The 23963-nt window shown below is 40.0% G+C and overlaps 1 protein-coding gene across 5 annotated transcripts in view; it reads right to left on the bottom strand.

Moving 5' to 3' along the window:
* The window catches only part of DOCK11 (dedicator of cytokinesis 11), a 183377-nt gene that overhangs the window by 41437 nt on the left and 117977 nt on the right, over positions 1–23963 (bottom strand). For all 5 annotated transcript variants that reach the window (XM_044763097.2, XM_014860971.3, XM_070503277.1 and 2 more), the window contains 9 exons: positions 18623–18689; positions 17033–17080; positions 15145–15287; positions 13775–13890; positions 10938–11075; positions 6987–7169; positions 4672–4785; positions 1933–2148; positions 1787–1844 (listed from right to left, as the gene is read on the bottom strand). In XM_044763097.2, coding sequence (XP_044619032.1) covers positions 1787–1844; positions 1933–2148; positions 4672–4785; positions 6987–7169; positions 10938–11075; positions 13775–13890; positions 15145–15287; positions 17033–17080; positions 18623–18689 — 1083 coding nt within the window. The remainder of the gene's footprint in view (positions 1–1786; positions 1845–1932; positions 2149–4671; positions 4786–6986; positions 7170–10937; positions 11076–13774; positions 13891–15144; positions 15288–17032; positions 17081–18622; positions 18690–23963) is intronic.

Raw genomic sequence — 23963 nt, 5'->3', positions numbered from 1 at the left:
TGAAATAGCAGTCACCTCCAATCATCTTTATTGACTGACTCTGGGAGACAAATACCTTCCATCTGCCCTGCTAGGGATTCTGAAGCTTTCAGAGACCTTCTATGGATATGCCTGCTCCACATTTCTTGTTCCCTCTTGTGGCAGAATTCTTAAGCTTGTATGCCTTCTCTCCATCATGCAACACAGCAGGCCAGGTGCTGATAGCCTCCCTCTTGCTTTCCCAAAGGTGGTGCTACAGATCACATTTGTGGTCTCTTCCTGGTCCACGGATTCTGGCCAGCTTTCTGCACGTGCTCACTAGCTGTCTGCCAAAGCTTGCTCTCACTGTTATCAGGAGCCAGCTACAGGGTAGAGGAGTGTGTGGTTGAGGCATGTGGAGCAATATGGGTGCCTGTGGGCTAGTTGGGGGGATCCACAGGCTAAGTGCCCCTAGTGGCTTGTTGGTGGGCTGCTTGATGGAGTCCATGATGCAGTTGGTAGGATCCGTGTCCTTTTTTTTTTTTTAACTGAGAAAGATTTGCCCTGAGCTAACATCCACTGCCAATCTTCCTCTTTTTCTATGTGAGCTGCCACCACAGCATGGCCACTGAGAAACAAATGGTATAGGTCCACACACAGGAACTGAACCTGGGCCACCAAAGCAGACTGTGCTGAACTTAGCCACTAGGCCACTGGGGCTAGCCCAGAATCCATGTCCTTTTAATGCCCTCTGAGAGTCCTATCTGCCACTCTCCCAGCCTCTTCCCACTCCCCAGTCATGCAGCTCACAACTCATTACTCTGACTGGGGCAAGAGAGAAATGGGCCTCTTTGGAAACATCCTGTACCGCTGGGGAATCTGGATGCCCACTCACATGCTCTCACATTCCCCTGTGGAAGAAATCACAGGCGAGAATATCTCTTTTGGCACTGAGCTGTGCTACCTTGGGAAAGGGATGACACAAGTCAAGTCAAACTATTCCTCTTACCTCCTCCAATACAGCCAAACTTGTACTATTATTATTATTATTATTTTGCTCCAATGGCACGCTGGAACTTCTCCACCAACTCCTGGACTTCCACCAAATCCCTTGTCCATGGGTGATTATCTAAGACAGTGTTTTCCAGGAGCTCCCAGACTGCAGCTGAGAGGGGCTGAAGCCAATTCATGGGTCACTGCAGGGTCCACAGTCAGGACCAAGGTCTATCTGCCTATTACCTGATGCACAGGGAGGCAAGATTCCTCCTAGGTCTCTTGGGATATGGTGCTGGATTCCACAGCTCCCAAAAAGGCATTTTGTCCATGGATGGATGCCAAATTGGTGTGGAGTGGGGTATACAACAAGGGATCTCTTATTAGGCCATCTTGCTGATGTGCTGACTCCCTTTTAACACTAAGGTATTGTTGCACTAAAGTGGCTGTAGAAACAATCTGTGGGCAGTTGTTGGTGAAGTTGAGGCAGATGAGGGGAAAATAAGTGATTTCTATTATCCAGAGCTTCTCGTGAGCCCTGAGAAGAATTTAATTTGTGGCAGTCTTCCAGGGAGACAGTCTTGGAAAATAAACATTGGGATTCAGGCCCGGCCCTGTACTATTTAACTTAGTCTTGTACTCTTCATGAAAGCAGAAGGCAAAATGAACAATACAGTTTTCTTTTATAACAACTTCTGTTTAACACTGAATGAGGCTAGAGGTGGACATATTTTTCAGAGCTCAATTATATCACATTCATAGTTGCAAGCTACAAAAATAAAAACGACTATGCTAACTGAAATTCTCCCCATCTCTAAGAACAGAAATATCTTACTTTTTCGATGAAGAAACTCTGCTACCAAAGCTGCTACATGGACATAACACATTGCTGCCTGAAAAAAGATGACAAAGAAAGAACTGTCAGAATGTGCTCCAGGGGTTTCGCAGGGTTTTGTTTAGAAGAAAGTCTTAAGCAGTCACCTCTGAAAAATCTCCATTTTTTATATGAATCTTGGCCATGCTATCAAGCCAGGTTTTCCTGAGCTCTGGAGTGCTTGCATAGGACTTGGCTAAGCTATACTGGAGATCAATTAGCATTTCAGGGTCTTTCTCATGCTCCTTCATTTGAGCAGTGGCCATAAGAACGGTACGGATTCTCTTGGTCAAGTCTTTGACTTCTGTGGGAAAAGCAGTTGCCTAATTTCAAAACAAACAAAAAAGACAGGTTTATCAATATTATTGATGTACTCTAAGCCTCGGCATCCAATCCTACAAATAACATACGATTTTTACTCCTTGTTACAGTTCTTGCTATTTGGCATGTGGCATATCAAAAGAGCTTTAAATTAATTCTTTTAAAAATATCCAACTAGTTCAGGCTTCAAAAGCCGTACACTTGACAGCAATATATTCACAACCCATAAGAGCATGGACTCTGGAGCAAGACCACCCAGCTTTGAACCTCAGCTCCTCCACTGTGAATTCTACAGCCATAAGAGTAATCCGTATTCGCCATTATTGTGTAATCTTAGTTACAGCAGCAACTAGAAATTGACAGCTTATCATGTATCAGGCAGTGGTCTACATGCCTTACATGTTTTGATTTTTACAACAACCCTATGAATGAAGTACTACTATACTTCATTTTCCCAATGGGAAAATTGAGGTACACATCATTCAGGTAGCTTGGCCAAGTCTCGCAGTTGGTAAGTGGTAGAGACAGGATTCACACCCAGGCAGTCTGGCTCCAGAGCTGGTGATCTTAGCCACTATTCCATACTGACAAGCATATCTATCCCATCCACTGACGACCACATCAGTAAGGTAGAAACCATACTGCAAAGATTTCCACCTACACAAACAAGAGGTTATGAATCACAGAACACTCTTAAAGAATTTAAAGAAATGATGGGCATCTCTCAAAGTGCTGTTTTTGTCCTCCAAAACCACTAAGTTAGAGTTTCCTCTTTATCCTGGCCACTATTAAGAAAGTCCTATCACTTCCTCTTAACCCCAGTGGAGTAATCACAATTGTCTGTAGGATTCAGAGAAGATAAGTAAAGAACAGGTAGAGGGATTAGGGAGTTTTTCAACATGAATATAACCAAATCTGGAGGAAACAGTTGTAAAAAGTGTCTTCTTGATCCCTTTAAAAATAATAATTATAGGGGCTGGCCCCGTGGCCGAGTGGTTAAGTTCGCGCGCTCCGCTGCAGGCGGCCCAGTGTTTCGTCAGTTCGAATCCTGGGCGCGGACATGGCACTGCTCATCAGACCACGCTGAGGCAGCGTCCCACATGCCACAACTAGAAGAACCCACAACGAAGAATACACAACAATGTACCGGGGGGCTTTGGGGAGAAAAAGGAAAAAATAAAATCTTTAAAAAAAAATAATAATAATAATTATATACACAAAATCCTTTCTTACACATTAATAGAGATTCCACTTACTGGAGGAAAGACATACATTGTTGTAACAGAGTTGCTTGGTAATGACTGCGCTGCCAGAATAAAACTAGGTTATTTCAGAAATGAGTCATAATAAAGATATCCTACCAAGGAGAGCCAAAACAGACTCCATTTACTTTGAAAAAGCTGCTAATCCAACTTTTATAAAACATGGAATTAAGGATGGTAACAACTGGTAAAATAAACTCAGAGTAGGAGTAAAACACCCTAAATGACATAAGTTGTTTCAATCCTCATGGGATTAGTTGGAGCATAGACTGATCCCCCTAGGGAACCAGTAGAACTGGCTGAAAAGCAAACTTTCCCAGCATGAGAACGGCTGGCATTATTCAGTGTTTTTTTCAGTCGAAGCAACGCTCCTATGGGAATATTTTTTGGTAGGCAGATTCTACACATTCCAAACATCAAGTATGCTGTGACTGTGAGCTTTTTTCTTTTTCAGATTTTACACAATATTGTCAAATTATGCTAGAAGATGACCTTTCCCAAGAAGGGGATGATTCCTCTGGGAGGAAAAATCCTCTGCAGGCAAAGGATTCTTCTTCCCTTGGACCCATGTATCAGTGAAGATCAGAACCTGCTCTCCATGCAACAAAACAACAGATGAATTTTTACAATGTTATAGGTTTTAAGCAGAAAGGTAAGAAAGAGGAACGGTGGTCAGGGTCCTAAGCTTGGCCTCAGACAGCTGGTGCCTAAGAATGACAGTCTTGGGTTTGGGCTTGCCAGTAAGAATCTATGGCAAGCCACAATCAATTAACAGATGATTCTTGAAAATCAGAAAATCATCAAATAATGATCCCTTCTGAGGAATCAAGAATCATCATCTGTTGGCAACGGATTCAGGCAGCTGTCAGCTACTCTAAGAAGTGAAATTTCAAACTCAATGCTTAATTAACCAGTATTATACATGGTGACAACTGTTAAGAAAGGATCCATTTGTTTTCTGAGCAAGTTTAGAAATCAAGCCCAGAAAAAAATTCAAATCCTACTAGGCCTAATAACTATGGATACACAGTATAGTCATTCATCCGTCCATTCAACTAATATTGAATATCTGCTACGTACCAGGCAGTGTTCTGGGTGATAGAGGTACAGTGGGTATAAAACAAAGCCTTGACTCACGAAGCTCACATTCTACACACTCAATACTATCAAAAGCTGTGAATCCAATGACTATTTAACTCTAGGAGTGCAAACTTCCCTGAGAGCGAAGGTGGTTCTAATTTATTACTTGAAGTGAGAACATACCTTCATAGGTCTGTCACTGTTTGCAAAATTATTGATAATGAACAAAGACTCCTGAAATCTTGATCCTCCACTTAATGCTACATCAGCTATCAGCTGGCTTACAGCAATTATTATCTGCAGGAAAAAGCAAACACTGATTTTCAAACGTCTTTTGAACAAATGCTGCTTATTTTCATCATTGTATAAGCCCATAAGCACTCATATGAAACACTTCTTGTAAAGATTCTACACAGTTCCATCATCATCTATTTTCTTCATACATGAGGGGTTTAAATTCTTCTACTAAAATAGCAACTTCAAATTTTATTGGGACTTTTCTTGGTTAGATGTGAAAAAATTTTCAAAACTCACAGCACAGCTAGATCTAAAACTTTTTTCATAATAGTGAACTGATACAGTGGTGGTCAGGTCTCCACTTTGAATATGCTTGCTAGGTAGTAGCCATGGCAAAGCTGGGAATAAACGACGTTTTTCTTTAATGGCTTCTCATTCCTTTTCACTAGTCTATTTCAGTGTGCTGAATCCACAGCTCCAGCGCCTTAGCTCCCTTCTTTATTTCTGACCAGGGCCTACCTAGTTTAGACAGCAGGATATGTAACAGCCTTTGACGGTGCTTTTTCACCTCTCAGGGTTCCTCGGATGAATGCCTAAGTGATCCATGATAGAGCGTTAATGGTCAGATGCTTTATCCCCGATGCTGGGATGCAGGATACTGTAGGAGCTAGGAGTGCAGCCCCTAGAGTCAAACTGCCTTAGAGTCAAATCTTGACTTTATCAGTTATTCACTGTGTGGCTGTGGGAAAGTTATTTAACCCTTCTGTGCCTCGCTTTCCTCATTTGTAATATGAGGATGATAACAATATCTACTTTATAGAAGTGTTATGAGGACTAAAGAGATCATAATCATAATAGTACTAGTTAATTCTTTAGTGAGCACTTACTATGTGCCAGGCATGGTTCTAAGTCTTCATGTTTATTAGCTCATTTATAGTTGAATAAAGGCCTTGAGAGAACTGATGCTTTGACCCAGAAGAATGGACTCTAATGGGGAATTTCAGGCATACTGGCACACTAATTGCAGAAACGTTTTGGGGGAAAGTGGTATTTGAGTGACATCTCACATAACAGTGAACAGTAAAAGCCCTAATATGTAATGCTGGCCCTAGTATCCGAAAGTAACTATATAACAGATTTTTACAGGAAGCATATACTGCTACAGATTTTTACATTAATGATGACATTCCTAAAAAGCTGCTTATGGCAGTTTCCCCATTTATAACTCAGTCTCCAATGGGACAGACCATGGCAGTAAAGATATAAATATGACCAAGGATTTCCCATATTACCAAGAGGCCTATTGAGCCAAGAAGTCCCAATTGTGGTTAAGTTCAGAGCTGTTTCAACAAATAAGCAAAAAAATATGGAGATATTGAATAACAACTACCATGTACTAAATGTCTGTTATGTGTTAGGCATCATGCCTGGCACTACACACTATTTCTAACCCTCATGATAACCCTGCAAGGTGAAATATACTTGGCCTCATTTTACAGATGAGGCAAATAGTTAAGATAGATTGAGTAATTTGCCCAGGGTCACACTGTAAGTAGCTGAGCTACGATTTAAGCCCAGGTAGGTCTGATTCCAAAGCTCATGCTTTCCACTAAACCTTAAGACTTCTCTCATTTTTTTTACTAACTGGGCACATGGGAAAATAAAAAACACAGACCGTATTATCTGCTATGGAATATCTAACAAGTGTTTGTTTGTTATAGTCATCTTATTAATTCTCACAACAACCGTATGAGGTAGGTATGAATATTTACACTATTTTGCAGAAATTGAGGCACTGAGAGACTAAGGAAGGAACCTGCTCAAGGTCACACAGTGTGTGGTAGTCCTGGAAGCTGGACTAGTCTAGGCTCTCAACATCTACGCTCTAGAGCAGTGGTGTCCAATAGAAATACGATGTGAGCCACGTGTGTCATTTTAAATTGCCTAGTAGGCACATTAAGAAGTATAAAATCCACCTGTGTGGTAAATTTTACTATACTTTGCTTAACCCAATATATCCAAAATATCATTTCAACACATAGTCAACATAAAACAATTAAGATATTTTACTTTTTATGGTACTTAGTCTTCAAAAGCCAATGCGTATTCTATATTTATAGTACATCTCAATTTGGACTATTCACGTCTCAAGTGCTAAACGGCCCATGTGGCTAATAGCTATTGTATTGGACTGGGTGGTTCTAGATCTTGCTCTAGAGGCTAAAGATTGAATAGAAGAAAGAGCTTTGATTTTCACTGACCTGCAGATGTGTCCTCAAAAAGGTTTTCCTTTTGGTGTACTCAAAGTTGTTTCTCATCAGAAGATACAAAAGTGCAGATGCTTCATTTCTGGTTGAGCTAATCTTCGAGGTGCAGCACTTTAAAACCTCATAGCAAAATGCAGCACACATGTTTACCCTTCCTTTGAAAAAGGCTGAGGGAAACTAAAGAACAGACAAACATAAATAAGTATATCCGAGAACCCAACCATAAAAATCAATCAACTACCAAGTGCCTAGTCTACTCTCACCTAAAACTACAGTGGGTGCTTTGAGGACACAAAATCAACATCAGGCGAGGGCTCTGCTCTAGAGAGCCCAACTAGTTAGAGACATCAAGACTAGCATGTGTCAACGACGGAACAATTCAAGTCAGCATACACGTCACTGCAAAAATGTGAGGGACTCACTATAAATGCTACAGATCTGCAAAGAGCCATGACAGTCTGGAAAACATAATAAGTAGGTTCCCCAAAAATATGTATTAAATTCTTGAATGACTGAAATGATGAATGGTCGATGGGTCTTAATTTGGGCTTTAAAAATGGAAAGGACAATCAACGTTACTTACTCTTTTGCTTTATATTTAAACAGTTTCTTATATTATGAAGTTCCAAATGCTGAGAAAATTATAGTGGGAATCTATTCGGCAAGTAAAGTTGATCTTTTAATGGAATGGGGTATAGACGAAGTGTACACACCAAACATACATGTGCATCCTCTACTCATAAACAGTGTTGATGAGGATAGATCTTGCATAGAAAGAGTACAAAAGTGACTAATCTTCAAAACAGCCGAGTGGCTGTTACATTGAGAATGCATTCAGTCTCCCTTGTGGAAGATAAACTATACATATAACACAGGCTTGTTACAATCTCCCGTGCCTACATGTCTAGGCAAGCAAGTAGTAAGCTGCTTCAGAGTACACAATGGATGTTTATTTTCAGAGAGTATGAAGCTCAAGGGCCACCTTTCAAAATTATTTCTTGGGAATCTTGAATTTAAACCCATGTTATAGGAACCTATCTTCTTTTTATTACCTTAACACCAAGTGCAAAGCTATGCAGATAAGGAACGTTTAATAAATGTTTTCTGATTGGTAACTGGGAAACCTCACCAATAGTTTCACCAGATTAAACCAAATCCTGCTGGGCAAGATACTCTAGAATGAAAATAAAGGGGTAAGGGAGGACACAGCTACAGTGCAGTTAATCCACTATAATAGGTCTCTACCTACATCACTTGTCTGAGTGGGCAATGGCCAGTCATCAGCAACCTCCTCATTGCAACTCCAAAGGACTCCCTTTCCCTCTTATCTTATTAGACCACTCTGGATCCCATAATAATGCGGAAATTCCTTTTTCTTTTGGCTTCCACGATATCCTTTCTTGCCTTTCTTCCTACTTGTGGCTGTTCCCTCTCATATCCTCTACCGATTCCTCTTCCAACCCCTTCTATGTTGTTTTTCTCCAATGCACCACTCTTGACCTTTTTTGTTTCTTCCTCTACATACTCTCCAGGGGAAATTAAACCACTCCCATGGCTTCAATCATCACTCATATGCTGACGATCTCCTTAGTTCATTATGCTCCAGCTAAACTGGGCCTTTCAGTTTCCTTTTCAGTTTCTTTCCCAACTCTGGGCCTTTGCATATGCATGTCCTTCTCCCGAGTGTTCTTCCTTGTGCTTGTCAACCGGCTGGCCCCTTATCATATTTCAGGTTTCATTTTAAAAGTGACCAACCTATCTAAAGTAAGATATTACCCACAAATCCTTATTCTCTATGTCAGCAACTTGGTGCCTTCCTAGAACCTATCATAATTACTATTTTATTTACTTGTTTATTTTTTTGTCTCTCTCTATCCCTACTAGCCTAAAAGCTTAATGAGAGCAGACTATGCTTCTTTTGTTTCTCCATCACTGTATCCCTAGTACCTAGTACAGAGCTTGACAGAGAGGTGTTTAATAAATATAGTATGGATGAATGAATGGACGGATGATGTCTTCAAGTCTAGCTCTCTAACCTAGATCTCTCTCCAGAGCAAAGATCTATATATCCTACTGCCAATCTTAACAGCTCTAACTGGATATTCTATAGGCACCTTAAATTCAACAGGTCCATAAAACAGAACTCATTAACTTTTGCTCCAAGTGTAGTCTTTTCCCTATATTTCACATCAGCCACCATACCCCACCATCCAGTGAACTGATGACCAAATCCTATAAATTCTATCTCCTTACCATGTCTTATATCTGCCTTTGACACTCATCTCTCTACCCTCTTGCAGCAAGTCTTCTTACTGCCTTTAGTATTGCCACTAATCTGTCTTCCACATTATTTTTCAAAGAGATTTTTCTCTGCCCGCACCAATTCACTTTTAATACAAATCTAACTGTGCTACTTCCACGCTCCCTGACGCCTAAAAGATTAAGTCTAACTCCCAAGATGAGTACACAATCATCTGGTCCCCATTTACCTCTTCAGTCCCATCTCTTTCTGAGGCCATACTAAATCCTAGCTCCACAGCTGCAGAGAAACTTTTGCTAAATGGGAGCATTTCCCCTCCTTTTCATGCCCACCCTCAGTTCTCTGCATAGACTTCTTTTATCCTAATGGCATTTGTGGATGTGCGTACATGTGTATGTGTGTGTGTCTGTCCGTTTGTCTTTGTGTGTGTTTCCCTCTACTGAACAATAAGCCCTCAGACTGTATCCCTGACACCAGGTGTCTAACACCAGTAAGTACATATCCAGTCACCGTTTGCTAAATGAATTATTTCTGAATCGCTTTCCCTTAGTTTCTTGTAACATGCTTGTATTGAACTCAGCTTTCCATATATTTCTTTATTTATAAATTGTATTAAAGAATGGCAATTTAGGGGTCAGCCCCGCGGCCGAGTGGTCAAGTTCACGCACTCCGCTTCGGCGGCCCAGGGTTTCACCAGTTCGAATCCTGGGCATGGACATGGCACCACTCACGAGGCCATGCTGAGGAGGCATCCCACATGCCACAACTAGAAGGACCCACAACTAAAAATACACAACTATGTACCGGGGGACTTTGGGGAGAAAAAGGAAAAATAAAATCTTAAAAAAAAAAAAAAAAGAATGGCAATTTAAAAACAACCTTCAAATCTACCTAATTTCTGTATCAATTAAATGCAACAAGCTGCCATTCAAAGAATGATGATGAAAAAGTTTTCCACGCTTAGCAATCCAATTACACAAATCAATTAATTGGATTTGTCTTGTTGGAGTTATACACACCAGAGTCGAGGTCTAGAATGCGCCTTTCCAAAATTTTAACTCCATCTTGGTTTATATTGCTTTTTATTACATTTAAAAGCTATCAAAAACAAACCAGAAATAAATCTTTGCTATCTGTTTCAGTCATATTTATTCCTAAAAGCCTAGTCTGAGGTTTTTGCTTATTAGAGGTTAAGTGATCTGAAAATTTAGAGCCCATAGATAAGGTTAGCATTATAAGGATTCATTCATCTGAACACATATTGAATACCTACCATTTGTAAGATATCATGTAAGACCCTGGGGTTATAAAACTTGCTCTCTGCTTTCAAAGTGCCTATACAGGAGTACACTAATAGTTTACATATCTTCAGCATGATAATACTTTAAAAAAAGCAAAAGAGAAGAAAAACTAGCAACGCTGGTAATTTGAAAATGATACCCTTCAAAGGCGCCTACTAAAAAGGGAAGAAACGACAAGATGAAATAAAAAGCACTTTCCGAATTGAGGGGATTCTTGGTCAGGCCCTCTTTATGTATTCTGCTCTTCTGTATTTATATTTACAAAGGTAGTACTTAACGGCTTCATTATCTGAGGTTTGCAGATCATCACAACGCTCCTCGTTCCCATCTTTCCATCTTGCCATGAAGCGAGCCCACTACCAGCTAGAAAGCTTTTTTCCTTACCTTACTGATGAAAGCCCGCAGTGAAGCAAATACATGCTTCAGCGATACTTCAGATTGTCCATTTTTAAGAAAAGCAAGATGAATATCAAATACTTTCTTCATTAATGGGTTGTGGCCATCGTTATTTAAAAGTTGGTTCTACAGAACACGAAAAAAATACATTTTGCAGAAATAGTTTATGCTGCTGCCCACCCCCCACCCCCCCAAATGTGAGAACTGACTTTACCAATCCCTCCTTATCAAACCACTGCTGGAAAAAAGTTTCAGAAAAATAAAAAGTTGAATATAATTTTAAAACATTTGTGCCATCTTTCAACTTGGAAATCTCAAAATACTACACAAACTATACGTACACTTAATTCCATCATTTTAAACAGATGAAAAGAATTATTTTTCCAATGTAACACAGCAAATACAGAACTAGTATGGGCAGAGTACTTTCTATTAACCTAACCATAACACTTCTCAATTGAGAAATCAGTAAATTAAAAATGGATACAAGGCTTTGTATTTCTCTGAGGAAGATTAAATAATGTAAGAATTAAGGAAAATATCAATTCTATCCTAAAAGTCTATTATCTAATTTACTCTTAAAAGTATGTTTAGTGTAAGATATATTTAGCCACTGGTGACAAATTAAACCCTCTGTGAGTAGAAACAATAACAGATATCACAACCGAACAGGCCACGTAAATTGTTTAAATGCTCTTTGCAAAGAGAGACACAAAAGAAACAACAAATTTGAGAGATCTATTGGTTTGTGAACCTTTTTTTAAAAAAAGGAATTGGTTACTTTCTCTAGCCCTAGTTTCCTATTCCTCAAGAAACTAATGAGCAGGTTATAACTTGGCCCAAAACAACAACAACAACCCAAAATAATACGCAAAGTTGTGACAGATCTAATGGTAACATCAATAGCTAGAATTCCTGAATGGTGTTAGATTTTTCTGTCTCTTTCCTTACTCTATTTCCAACTATGGTGTAGTGGTTAGAAGTACGGACTCGTGATAACTGGCCTAGATCTAAATCTTGGTTCTGCCACTGACCAGCTATGTGACATAACTTCCCTGTGAACTTGTTTCCTCATTTTAAAACGAGAATAACAGCATCTATATCATAAAGCTGGTGAGGATTAAAAGTGAGTTCATATTTGTATTTTTCAGTTTACTGAGGTACAACTTACATACCATAAAATTTATCTATTTTAAGTATATGGGATTCAATTATTTTTAGTGTATTTACAGAGTTGTACAACCATCACAATCCAATTTTAGAGCACTCCCCTCACCTCAAAAAAATCCCTGGTGCCTATGTGCAGTCACTCTTCTTTTCCACCCTTGGCCCCACAATAACAAAGTGAGTTACTATTTGTAAAGCAATTAGAATAGTGCCTGACATCTACTAAGTTATATGTTTATTAAATAACTAAGAAGTATCTGAATAGGAGGAAGGAATATAATGCAAGCCTTGAGACCAAATTTCCTTCTGATTTATTAGCACAATGAAAAATGAATTTGGGGGTTGGGGCCCATGGCCTAGTGGTTAAGTTCAGTGCGCTCCACTTTAGCAGCCTGGGTTTGGTTCCTGGGGACAGACCTACACCACTGGTCAGTGGCCATGCTGTGCTGGTGGCCCACCTACAAAAAAATAGAGGAAGATTGGCACAGATGTTAGCTCAGGGCGAATCTTCCTCAGCAAAAAAAAGGAAAAAAAAAGAATTTGGGTTGCGTTTTTATTTTATTTATTTATTTTTTTTTTGAGGAAAATTAGCCCTGAGGTAACTACTGCCCGTCCTCCTCTTTTTTACTGAGGAAGCCTGGCCCTGAGCTAACATCCGTGCCCATCTTCCTCTACTTTATATGTGGGACACCTACCACAGCATGGCATGCCAAGCGGTGCCATGTCCGCACTTGGGATCCGAACCGGCGAACCCCGAGCCGCTGAGAAGTGGAACGTGCACACTTAACCGCTGAACCACCGGGCCAGCCCCAGGGTTGCATTTTAATCAGAACCTAGTACTTCATAAAGGGATTCTGCAGCCTATTTCTTATTAATATCTAATTCAGTTTTCCCTTATAAGTCTCTTCGAAAAGCACAGGCCAGGTTTCCATAGAAAATCTGGAAGGCTGAAGCAATTAACTGAATTACTTAGGGAAGGGAGAAGAAAAAAAAAAATATCTGTATAACTCGAGTGAAAGCAAGATTTTTCACTTTTGAGTTCTCCCACTAACATTACCTTACGTTATAGTTATATGTTTTTTACTTTTCAAAGCACTCTCACATCTATTATCTTATTTTACTCCTTCGACAATTGTGCAAGCTAATTGCTTCTACCTTCTTTTTTTTTTAATCATAGCAATGACGGTTTGTACTGAGAGGCAAACATCTGAGTAAAACCACTAAGTGATTGACAAGGGAAGCCAGCCAGCCCGCCTGGACATCATCTAGCCTGACAAGATGGTTCATCACACCCCATCACAGGCACTCCATCACGGTATCTGGACAAACTGATACAATAACAATTTGGGCTAAAAATGACCGAATATTTTACTGAAAGTATGAAAGAGAATTATTTTTAAACATGAAAATAAAACAAATTTAAGAGGTAGAAGGGAGCTTAAGGGCAAATTAGTCCCATCCCTTCACTTCGTGGACGCGGCAAGTGAGTCTCAGTGAATTCCCAAGGTCACACGGTAGCCAAACTAGGGCTGCCATCCAAATTTCCTGGCTGCTCATTCGGGGCTTTCTCACTACACTGTGCTTCCTCTGACTAGTTAATTTTTGGAGAACGTTTTCTTTGCAGTGATGCCAACTGAATTCTAACTCTTCATTTTTACCTTGAAGCACTGGGTGAAAAACGAGATGGTATCTAGTACTGTGAGGGCAACTTCCGTAGCAGTGTTGCCTTCAAGAAGTGCCTGATGGAAAATGTCTGCCTCAGTTGTCGTAGAACCTAGGATGAAAAAAGTAAATGAAAACCGCCTAACACAGAGATGCACGTAACAGTTCTGATTGATACTTTCCCCTCCAAAGACTCAGAGACAAGCAAGAAGAAAGAAGCCTCTCAATACCTGCAAACGAGTTTCACTGTACTTAGTCCTTAATCAAATAGGGCTTTGGTTAATCAATTCTACCGATAATATTTACTTCAGCTCTGTATCAACAGCTCTGCAACACATAACTAGGTGCCTACTTCTTTGGAGCCAAGACTGCAGTTATGAACTATGGTGATGTAACTAGGAAATAACATGGGAGATATTTTAGGTCACGCCACTAATTATGTGTGCAAAATGAGAAACTCACAGAAATTCAGCTACATTACATACAGTGGCACCCTATGGCCAGATGTTTTCAATTATGACAATGATATGAGACTTGTTTCTAAATCAGAAGAAAAATAAAGCATCTGGGCCAACTGAAGGAAGTAGGTTCATTGTATTTTTACAAGTGACCAGAGCAAAGTGGAAGGCTATAAGACTTTCATTTTTTTCAAAGGTCTGGAGTCCATAAGCTCAGGGTCCACCTGCTCAAGACATTTGTTTTTATTATTAGTCCTTATCACAAAGCCAGTTTTACTGGCTCCTCCCCTTCTGCAACCTCCAGAGGACTGTATGGAAATGAAAATTTTCTCACTCTGACTTTTCATTAATATTTACTTTGAGGATAGCTTCCTTCCCCAGCTGGGCAAGACTTCCCTCCTTGTCCTACTCGCCTTGTCAATACTTTAACCTGTGTGAACTACACCTTTGTCAAAAGAATATTTACAGTTCTTTGATTTCTGCTGTCGGCTCAGCATGTCTAATCCCTTAAAATTACTGAATGATCAGTAATAGCTCTAAAGAAATACTATACATACTATTATATTAAGATGCCATTATTTGTGCTAACATTTACAGTAGGAATGAAGGCTATCCAATGTAAAATAACATGATGAGAACAATAAGTGAGTGGTTAGAATTAATTTCTTTAATACTGAACTAAGAAAAAAACCACCAATACCTAAAATTGCTAAAAGAAAATCCATGCCTATTTTATTATATACTCATGTATGATGACATGATTATATATAAACCCACAGAGATATGCACATATCCATGTATGTGAAATCACTTCCAATCACACTGATGATTTAAGCCAAAACTTCTTTAAGGTTAAATAGTATTACACGTCTGTTTCAAATGGGTACCCTACACACATCTTCACTTACTGTGATTAAGTGTAAACGAACTTTCCAGGCTACTAAGGTGCTGAAGCCGGGCCTGCATCACTCCTGATCTATTTCGGAGAGCTGGCATGGTTTGTGATTTTCGGTCTACTCCGAAGTGTTTTGACAGCCAGGCATCATGCACCCTAAAATAAATTTTAAAGTTAGGAACTGGAATACTCTAATAATATATGTCAATGTTAGATTTTTTTAAACTAATAAATGATTAAGTTTCCACATCAACACTGTACTATGCTCAATATTCTACTAATTATTACTTGGCTTAAATGAGGCGCTACCAGAAATTGTATAAAGTTTTCATGTAGATTTAAAATAGCTTATACTATAAGAATACAATTAAGGAATTTAGGAAGAGTTTCTTACTTTCCTTTTTCTCCTCAAAAACCTCAGAGTAAAGAAGCCAATACTCCAATAAGATTCCATCTTTTTTCTGGGGAGGTGAGGAAGAGCAGGAGTCAGAGAAAACAGTGAGAGGGGTGCTCACAGTCGAAATGAGGTGGAGAGAATTCCTGGAGTTAGATGTTCAGGAATGAGTGCCAATCTAACCTGTTTCTGGACTTGCGTTAAACTTGGATCAGAAATTTTTACTCTGTAAACATGTCTATCTGGTGATATAATGGTTAAGATCCTGAGCTTTCACTGCCACGGGTTCGTTTCCCAGTCAGGGAACCACACCACCATCTGTCAGTTGTCATACTGTGGCAGCTGCATGTTGCTGGGATGCTGAAAGCTATGCCACTGGTATTTCAAATTCCAGCAGGGTCACCCATGGCAGACAGGTTTCAGTGGAGCTTCCAAACTAAGACTAGGAAGAACGACCTGGCCACCCACTTCTGAAAAACTGGCCATGAAAACCCTACGAATAGTAGCGGAGCGTTGTCTGATAGAGCGCCAGAAGGTGAGAGGATGGTGTATAAAGACCAGGGAGGGTTCCTCTCTGCTGTACACAGGGTTGCTAGGGGTTGGAATCGACTCCAGGACATTAACAAGAACAAAAAAATCCTATTGCTAGGATCTGCAAGTTTTCTTTTCATTTTAAGGTTCCATTTGAAATAATTACAATCGAGTCATACAGGAACTAAGGAAGAAAAAAAGTTTGTCTATCCTCTATAGTAAACACAGTAGGAGAGTCAGAAGAACCTTAGAGGTTAAGGCTCATGGCGGTAGTTACCACGCAAGCTCTAAGCCATGCGGAGAAACAGTAGAAATCGTCACCTGAATTACTATTATTAGCATGTTCCAGAGACTCAGCAATAAACCCCACCCAAACTGTGCCTTCAGTTTTTGGAAGTGCCATGGAATTTAACTTTAAAAAAAAGAACTCTGAGTTCCTTTAACGACTAACTCTACCCCTAAAATACATCTTATTGAAATAAGCAAGTAATCCTTTCCGTAGGGTCCCTTAAACATTTTAAGTATTTATTTCACTAAGACTTACAGCAAAAAGAAATGGATGATATACACTGCACGCCCCAATCGCTGTTAGGGATTTCTATTTACCTTAGTAACTGAGGCGAGTATTGATAGGTTGTAGAGAAAAGTATAGACCTTATGGCTGTCCTCACTTTATGATTTCCTGTCTTCCCCTGGATCTAGCCCTTTCTCACAGCCTTCAGAAAAGACAAGCATCTGCTCTAGGATTAGAACAGAAACTCTTCATATCAGTCTAACTATTACCCTTTGGAAAACTTAAAAATATATCAGTTCACATTAGTTTAATTTAAACTTTGAGTTAGGACATGTTAAATAAATCATGGGTATCTTAACGTTAACTCAAAATTAATCATCTAGCTTTTACACAGCATGATTAAGACTGCCCTCTGTTGGAAGAGAAGGGGAAAAGTGGAAATTGCAGTGCTATGCGAGTTACCTTGCTATGTTTCTTTTCCCCATATATCTAAAGTGAAACAGACATACTCTAGAAAGAAAAATAATAGCATGTTAGTAAGATATTACCATACTCTGCATTTCAACAAGTGATATTTGAAAACTCATGTTACAAAGAATGATCTATTTAAGTCATAATACAACAACGTATGCTTTGGTATACAGAAATAAATACACACATAACTACCTGTGGGCTTGCCATATTTTATCTTTCTACATTTATTTGCTACAATTACAGTAGCACCAAAAAGCCCCATGTTTTCATATACAATTCTAATGCCATTTAAAAAAATAAACCTGTCAATGCAAATCATCCTTTGTGTTCTATAACGTCTCATAGCAAAGATCTCCAGCTTAGTCATTAATACCTAAAAAAGGTTCTTAAGCCCTAAAAATTGGGGCAATTGCTGTATTTTTTTTTAAGATTTTTATTTTTCCTTTTTCTCTCCAAAGCCCCCTGGTACACAGTTGTATATTTTTAGTTGTGGCATGTGGGACGCCGCCTCAGCGTGGCCTAATGAGCGGTGCCATGTCCGTGCCCAGGATCTGAACCGGTGAAACGCTGGGCTGCTGAAGTGGAGTGCATGAACTTAACCACTTGGCCATGGGGCCGGCCCAATTGCTATATTTTTTAATAAGAGCATTAAAATACTTCCTATTATTGAAAATCTCAAAAATCTATACAAAAGTAGAGAGCATAGCATACTAAACTCCCACATACCCACCACCCACCAGCTTCAATAATTATCAACTCCTGGTCATTCTTGTTTAACCTCTACCCCAAACAGGTCCCCTGCTCTCCCCTCCACACTCCCGACCTCCTGTATTTTTTGAAGCAAACACCCAACATCATACATTTTATTAGTAAATATTTCATTACAATTAGTTTTTTTTTTTAATCTTAATTGTTGTTTTGTTTGCTGACTTTTCCTGGAAAATTTTCAAAGACTTTAATAAAATATCTGTTTTGGTAGATATGCACATACAATATCATGCATGTGTGTTATTTACTTAAAAATTTCTGACATTTCATTCAAATTTTTCTTTTAGCTTTGCACTAATGATGTAAAAATAGCTTAGCATATAATACAGGACAACTTCCCACCTCCACCTACAAAAAAGACTAGCTTTTTCCCCAAATGCCTTGGAATAGAAAGAGAGATACACATATATGCTTTTCTGAAGTAGGTAGAATTACTCAGCTCTACAGAAGACCACAAACTATAAATTCCAATCATTTGAGCTGCTCCCTTAAGCCGGCATCTACTCTAAATGAACGATTTAGGACAGCTGATGTCATGCTTAGTTGCCTAGATCACAGAGAGACTCCCACTGGACTGTAAAGACTATTAGCTAGAGCTTTCTATAACATCAAAAGCATTCCATCTCCATGGTTTTCCACTATGTGTGAAGAACCTGTATGCCAGCCTCTATAATGTCAAAATAGTTTAACATTTCCTACATTAGTAAATAAGCTGTTGAAAACAGAAAAAAAGGCAATATTTTATTATGTATAAAAGTTAACTTCCCCAAATAAGGGAAAACCTTATCAAAATAAGTTAATATAACTTACTCTAGAAGTACAAGAATGTTTATGAGCTCCTGAGGAGATACTTTATTCCAGTAAGTTAGAAGAGTATCTGAAAATGGAATAAATAAAATGTTAGAGCTTGAATAAAGCAAATAGCATAGTGAATCTCAAAGCACCAATAACAGCTTCAACCGCCATCAATGGCCAACTCTGTTTCATCTAATCTTCCTCTCCGAGCTCACTGTCCAATATACACATTGCATTCTCTTAATTCTAAATATATCATTTAATCTGTAAATATTTCAACTGCAACAATTATTTTTATTTACTTTGTAAACATTCTTTTGGATGGCTTATCCTAATCTTCATACTATCCCTGAAGACAGAAGGAAAGTAGACCCGGGGTTTTCAATCAACTTCCCAAAATTTTATGCAAGATGTGGTGTTTATGTGCATTTTTCTGAAGGGAGGGTCAACTAACTACCTTTGCCTCCTACTCAAAGGGCTCTGTGAACCAGAAAGTTTGAGAACTTGAAACTTTAGAAAAAGAGACAGGTAACTTTTTTTTTCCTCTTTGCCCTTGGAATATAAACTCTGAAGTCCTGGCAATATGTAAACACACACACACTGTTAAAAACAAAATAACAGGCCTAAAATGAAGTCATTTATGCTAAGCCCCATGTCAACAAACCAAGACTTAACTTATAGTTGCAGCTCTCCCAGAAATGGAACCTTAAACTGGTCAATCAGGAATCATCTGATCAGTACTAGTTAGGTGATCTGCCTGAGAGACTCCTGCCATCCTCCAAAGGAAAGTAACTTTGCAATAACCAACTTGTTTTTCTGCCTAGTATAACTTCCTGGCTTCTACTCCCTTCTGCCCATACGAGTCTTTCATTTTGTATAGCTACTCAGGGCTCCTTTCTACCTGCTAGATTGGATGCTGCCCCCCCCCTTTTTTTTTTTTTCAAGATTTTTCCTTTTTCTCCCCAAAGTCCCCTGGTACATAGATGTCTATTTTAGTTGTAGGTGCTTCTAGTTGTGGCATGTGGGATGCCGCCTCAGCGTGGCTTAATGAGCGGCGCCATAGCCATGCCCAGGACCTGAACTCGCAAAACCCTGGGTCGCTGAAGTGGAGTGTGGGAACATAAACACTTGGCCATGGGCGGCTGCAGAAATCTAAAGGGAAGAATGCCAGTAGCCAGGCTTTTTCTTTTTTTTTTTTTTTAGGAAGATTAGCCCTGAGCTAACATCCGTGCCCATCTTCCTCCACTGTATATGTGGGACGCCTGCCACAGCATGGCTTGACAAGGGGTGCGTAGGTCCACACCCAGCATCGGAACTGTCGAGCCCCAGGCTGCAGAAGCAGGACCTGCGCACTTAACTGCTGCACCAGCAGGCCCGGCGGATGCTGCCCAATTTAAATAGATTTTTGCTCAAATAAACTCTTAAAACTTTTAATATGCCTCACTTTAACAGTATACACACACACACATATATATGGAACTATTTCCAATATAAAAGTCTCTAAATCTATCACATATACTTCTCTCTTGACTTCTTTCTTTACTTCCAACACACCCAGTTACCGAGGTTTAAAACAAAAAATTGCTACCACTACACATTCCTTTTTTACCCTACTCAGATAAAGCTAACGCTGTCAGCAGATCCTCTTCTAAATGTAAAATGTTGCAGGTATCACAAAAGTAGGCAAATGACCGAATCACCAACCGAGCTGGAGCCTCCGGAAAACACAGACGGAAGTCTAGGTAATGCTGGCTATATGGAGGGGTGAGCGCGAGGGAGGAGTGGGGGGCGTTTGACTTTACTTCCAATTGTCTTCAAGACCATGAGTATTGATAGGTTTTCAATGATTATAAAATACTGATCATGAAGAATAAAAATGCTACAATCAAGTCAAATTAGATTCGTTTAGAAAATATAAAGCAAGTGGTGACTATCGGTCGTCCGTCCTTCACCCCCTCTTGGGGTGCCTTCCAGTTCTGAGAGCCAGGGCTTACCCAGAAGGCACCGGGTTTCCGGCCTCTCCTCACAGGGCAGCACCGGGTTTCCGGCCTCTCCTCACAGGGCGGCTTGAAGGCGCCATCTTTCCTCTCCGCCGCCCGCTGACTCCTGTCGCCAAAAGGCCGGTACCTCCTTTCCACCAAAAAAACTGGTACCTTCTGTCCATCCCTGAGCCACCCAGCGTTGCCCTGCGCCCTGAGGCAGCTTCGCAAAGGACTCTAAAAGAGGTGAGGGGCTCATCCCTTCCGCGCGGCCCAGCTCTAGTTAACAGCTCCTGCGCCATTTTCGCCGCGGCGGCCGTGCCAAGCCGCTGGCCTGTCTGAACCGTTTCCAGAACCTCAATCGGTGAGACACGATGCAGGCGGGGAACTCGGGTGGAGAAAACAGAGGAGATGGGAAGCAACCTTCCGGAAAAGAGAAATTGCAGCTTAGTGTATCTGATTCGGCATCCGATGATTTTAAAAAAACCTGGCTAGCGCTGAAAGAGCTCCACGACAAGGAGCTCCACCGCATACAGACAAAATTAACCAGTCTGAAGAAACAGCGATTGGCAGACGGAAGGTGGACAGGCTCCACAGCCAAAATTAAAGAGTTAACTGAGCAACAGAAAGTCCTCAGTGGCACCATTCAGGAGTTGCGGGAACAATTAAACGCAAAAACATGTGACCGCTGTTCCATGAATGAAGCCTACAAGAATAAACTACACCAGGAATTTTATGATGTCCAACAAAAAAATCTTAACTTTATTGCCCAGCTCACTGCAGAAAGGAATAAATTAAGAGAAGAAAATAAAAGGCTTTGTGCAAGCCTAAAATTGAATCAGGAACAGTTTCACCCTACTTTTTCTGATAGTGATGACTTCTTTCCTTCTACTCAAGGGACTATGTCAGTTTTTTCAGTGAGGGATCCTGTGCAAGAACCTCAGGTGCATCTGCCTATCAGAGGACTAAAGCACTCACGTACCGAACAGATGAAATCTGGAGGGAAAAAAGAACAGCAACAAAGTTCAAAGTTTTCAGTTCCATTTTATAGTCAGGAGGTCTTTGAGGTGCCAGAGACTTCTTTTGAGAAGACTCCCTCTAACAGCAGTAAGTCTTCTCTAATAATCGATGCCACCCAGAAGTCCCCTGCAAGTTTTCTTTTAACGCCTAAACTTGCCTCTCAAAGGGGCTGTGAATTTCAAGGTATCGCACACCTTCCTGAAGACAAGCGTGGCCAGCCAAAAATGAAACAGATCGCCGTACAGAAGATGTCCACACCACAGCGTGAAACTCAGATTGACTTACCCTGGAGCCTTTCCAGTATTTCTACAGGAGAAAACCCACCTGCTCAAATAGTATCTGAAACATCACCGGAAAATATGCCTGATTCTAAGAGAAGCTTATTCCCTCCTGTTACACAGGGTAAGGAAAAGTTCCCTTTAAATATATTTCGTTTTGACTATACTTTAAGATCTAGTGGGGAAAGATCAAAAGCTAGTATTGCTGGTGACAACACTGGGTGTTTGATGAGAGGTGGCAATAACCAGACACCTTGCCCTGAACAGTCGACTTCGGGCAAGAATACTAATGAATATACAGGCGCAGAGTATGGTGCTAGTAAGCCTCCAGATGATACCCAGAGAGTCATTTCAAGATCGACCATAAAGAGAAAAGCCAGGGTGCAGTTACAAAGAAGGAGGATGTAGGTTTCTCCCTCCCTCTCTCTTAAGGAAACTTTCTTTTACAAAGAGGACAGTCTTCCTGTCAATTCAGACTGTAACTGATAACCCCAGACTTTGATTCCATTTCTCAGGATATAATAAGGCAATGAGACCTAAAAAAATTTTGGCGAATGACTAAGACTTTGAAACACTAAATTATTGCCAGTTAATAAAATACAGCCGCAAATAGAAAAGGAAACTCATTCTTCAGAATCCCTCTACTTCCATCTAAAAGCGTAGAGGTCTACCATCTTTTTGTTGAAATTGTTACTACTGCTTATGAACTAATAACAGAAAGCCAAGAGAGGACCTGAAGGGCATGGACTTGTAAGACTTCAACATTTAAACAGATATACAGTGACTAAAATAAAATACTGGACAAGACAAGGTAACTGGAGTACATCCATTGAGAAGAATCCAGAAGCAGATATTTTTCATAATAAAACGACTATGACTTTACACATACCATACAGCATGACTTTAAATATACAAAAGATAAAGAAGATATGTGACACAGACTGTATACTAGTTATTCAAAGCACGCTTTTAAAAATCAAAAAGCAAGAGCAAAAGAAAGAAAAACCTAATTAACAAAGACCAAATATTTAGCAAGCAAGGTCAACATTTACAAGAGGAGAAGCAACTATGAAGTTCTCAAGAAACAAAGCAGTTATGGTTTTACCCATGACATAAGAAAAGCAGCCAGGGGCCTGTCACTGGTTATCACGGTATATGGTGTGTGTGTGTATGCGTGCATGCGTACGTGTGTACCGGAGTGGAGAACTAGTCAACAATCTATCTTCCCCTCCTCTTTTCTCTCCCCCAGCTTGTCATTGGTTATCACGGTATATGGTGTGTGTGTGTGTACGTGTGTACTGGAGTGGAGAACTAGTCACCAATATATCTTCCCCTCCTCTTTGCTCTCCCCCCTCCAATCTTTCTTTCCCTGGGCTGTGGTGGTATTCAACTACTTTCTTTCTAGCTTTTTTTTTTTTTTTTTTTGCAGGAGAAGATTCACCCTAAGCAAACATCTGTTGCCAACCTTCCTCCTTTTTTGTTTTCCTTCCTTTTTCCACCCCAAAGCCCCAGTACATAGTTGTGTATATTTGTGAGTTCTCTGGTTATTTTGTTTGAGCTGCCACCAAGCATGGCTCCTGGCAGACCAATGGTGTGGTTCTACACCCAGGAACCAAACCCAGCCTGCTGAAGCAGAGCGTGCCAAACTTGAACCACTAGGCTATCAGGGCTGGCTCTCTTTCTCTTTGTTCCTGTGTCTCTTGGGCGTTTTTTTTTAAAACAAATTTATTGAGAGAATTTATGTACCTAAAACTTACTCATTTATTAAATAGTGCACAATACAATAGTTTATAGTATATTCAAACAGTTATAAAACCATCACCACAGTTTTAAAATATTTTCATCACCCTAGAAAGAAACCCTATACACATTAGCAGTCACTTTCCACATTCCCCTACTTTTCACCGCATAGGAAGATAAACAATGAGCTGTGGCTGTAGTTGTTAAGTGATCCATTATCTCCTGGAATGAAATATCACCAGGGTGGAAAATGATCTCCCTTTATGGGTTTCTTTCCCAAAACATGAAGGCCCATCACACAGCTTCAATATAGTCTTTGACTTTTATTCCAAATCATAC

The sequence above is a fragment of the Equus asinus genome, chromosome X (genome assembly GCF_041296235.1).
Source record: "Equus asinus isolate D_3611 breed Donkey chromosome X, EquAss-T2T_v2, whole genome shotgun sequence".
NCBI classification, from domain to species: domain Eukaryota; kingdom Metazoa; phylum Chordata; class Mammalia; order Perissodactyla; family Equidae; genus Equus; species Equus asinus.
Note: the sequence above shows the minus strand (reverse complement) of the source record. Positions and strands in the feature narration are given on the sequence as shown.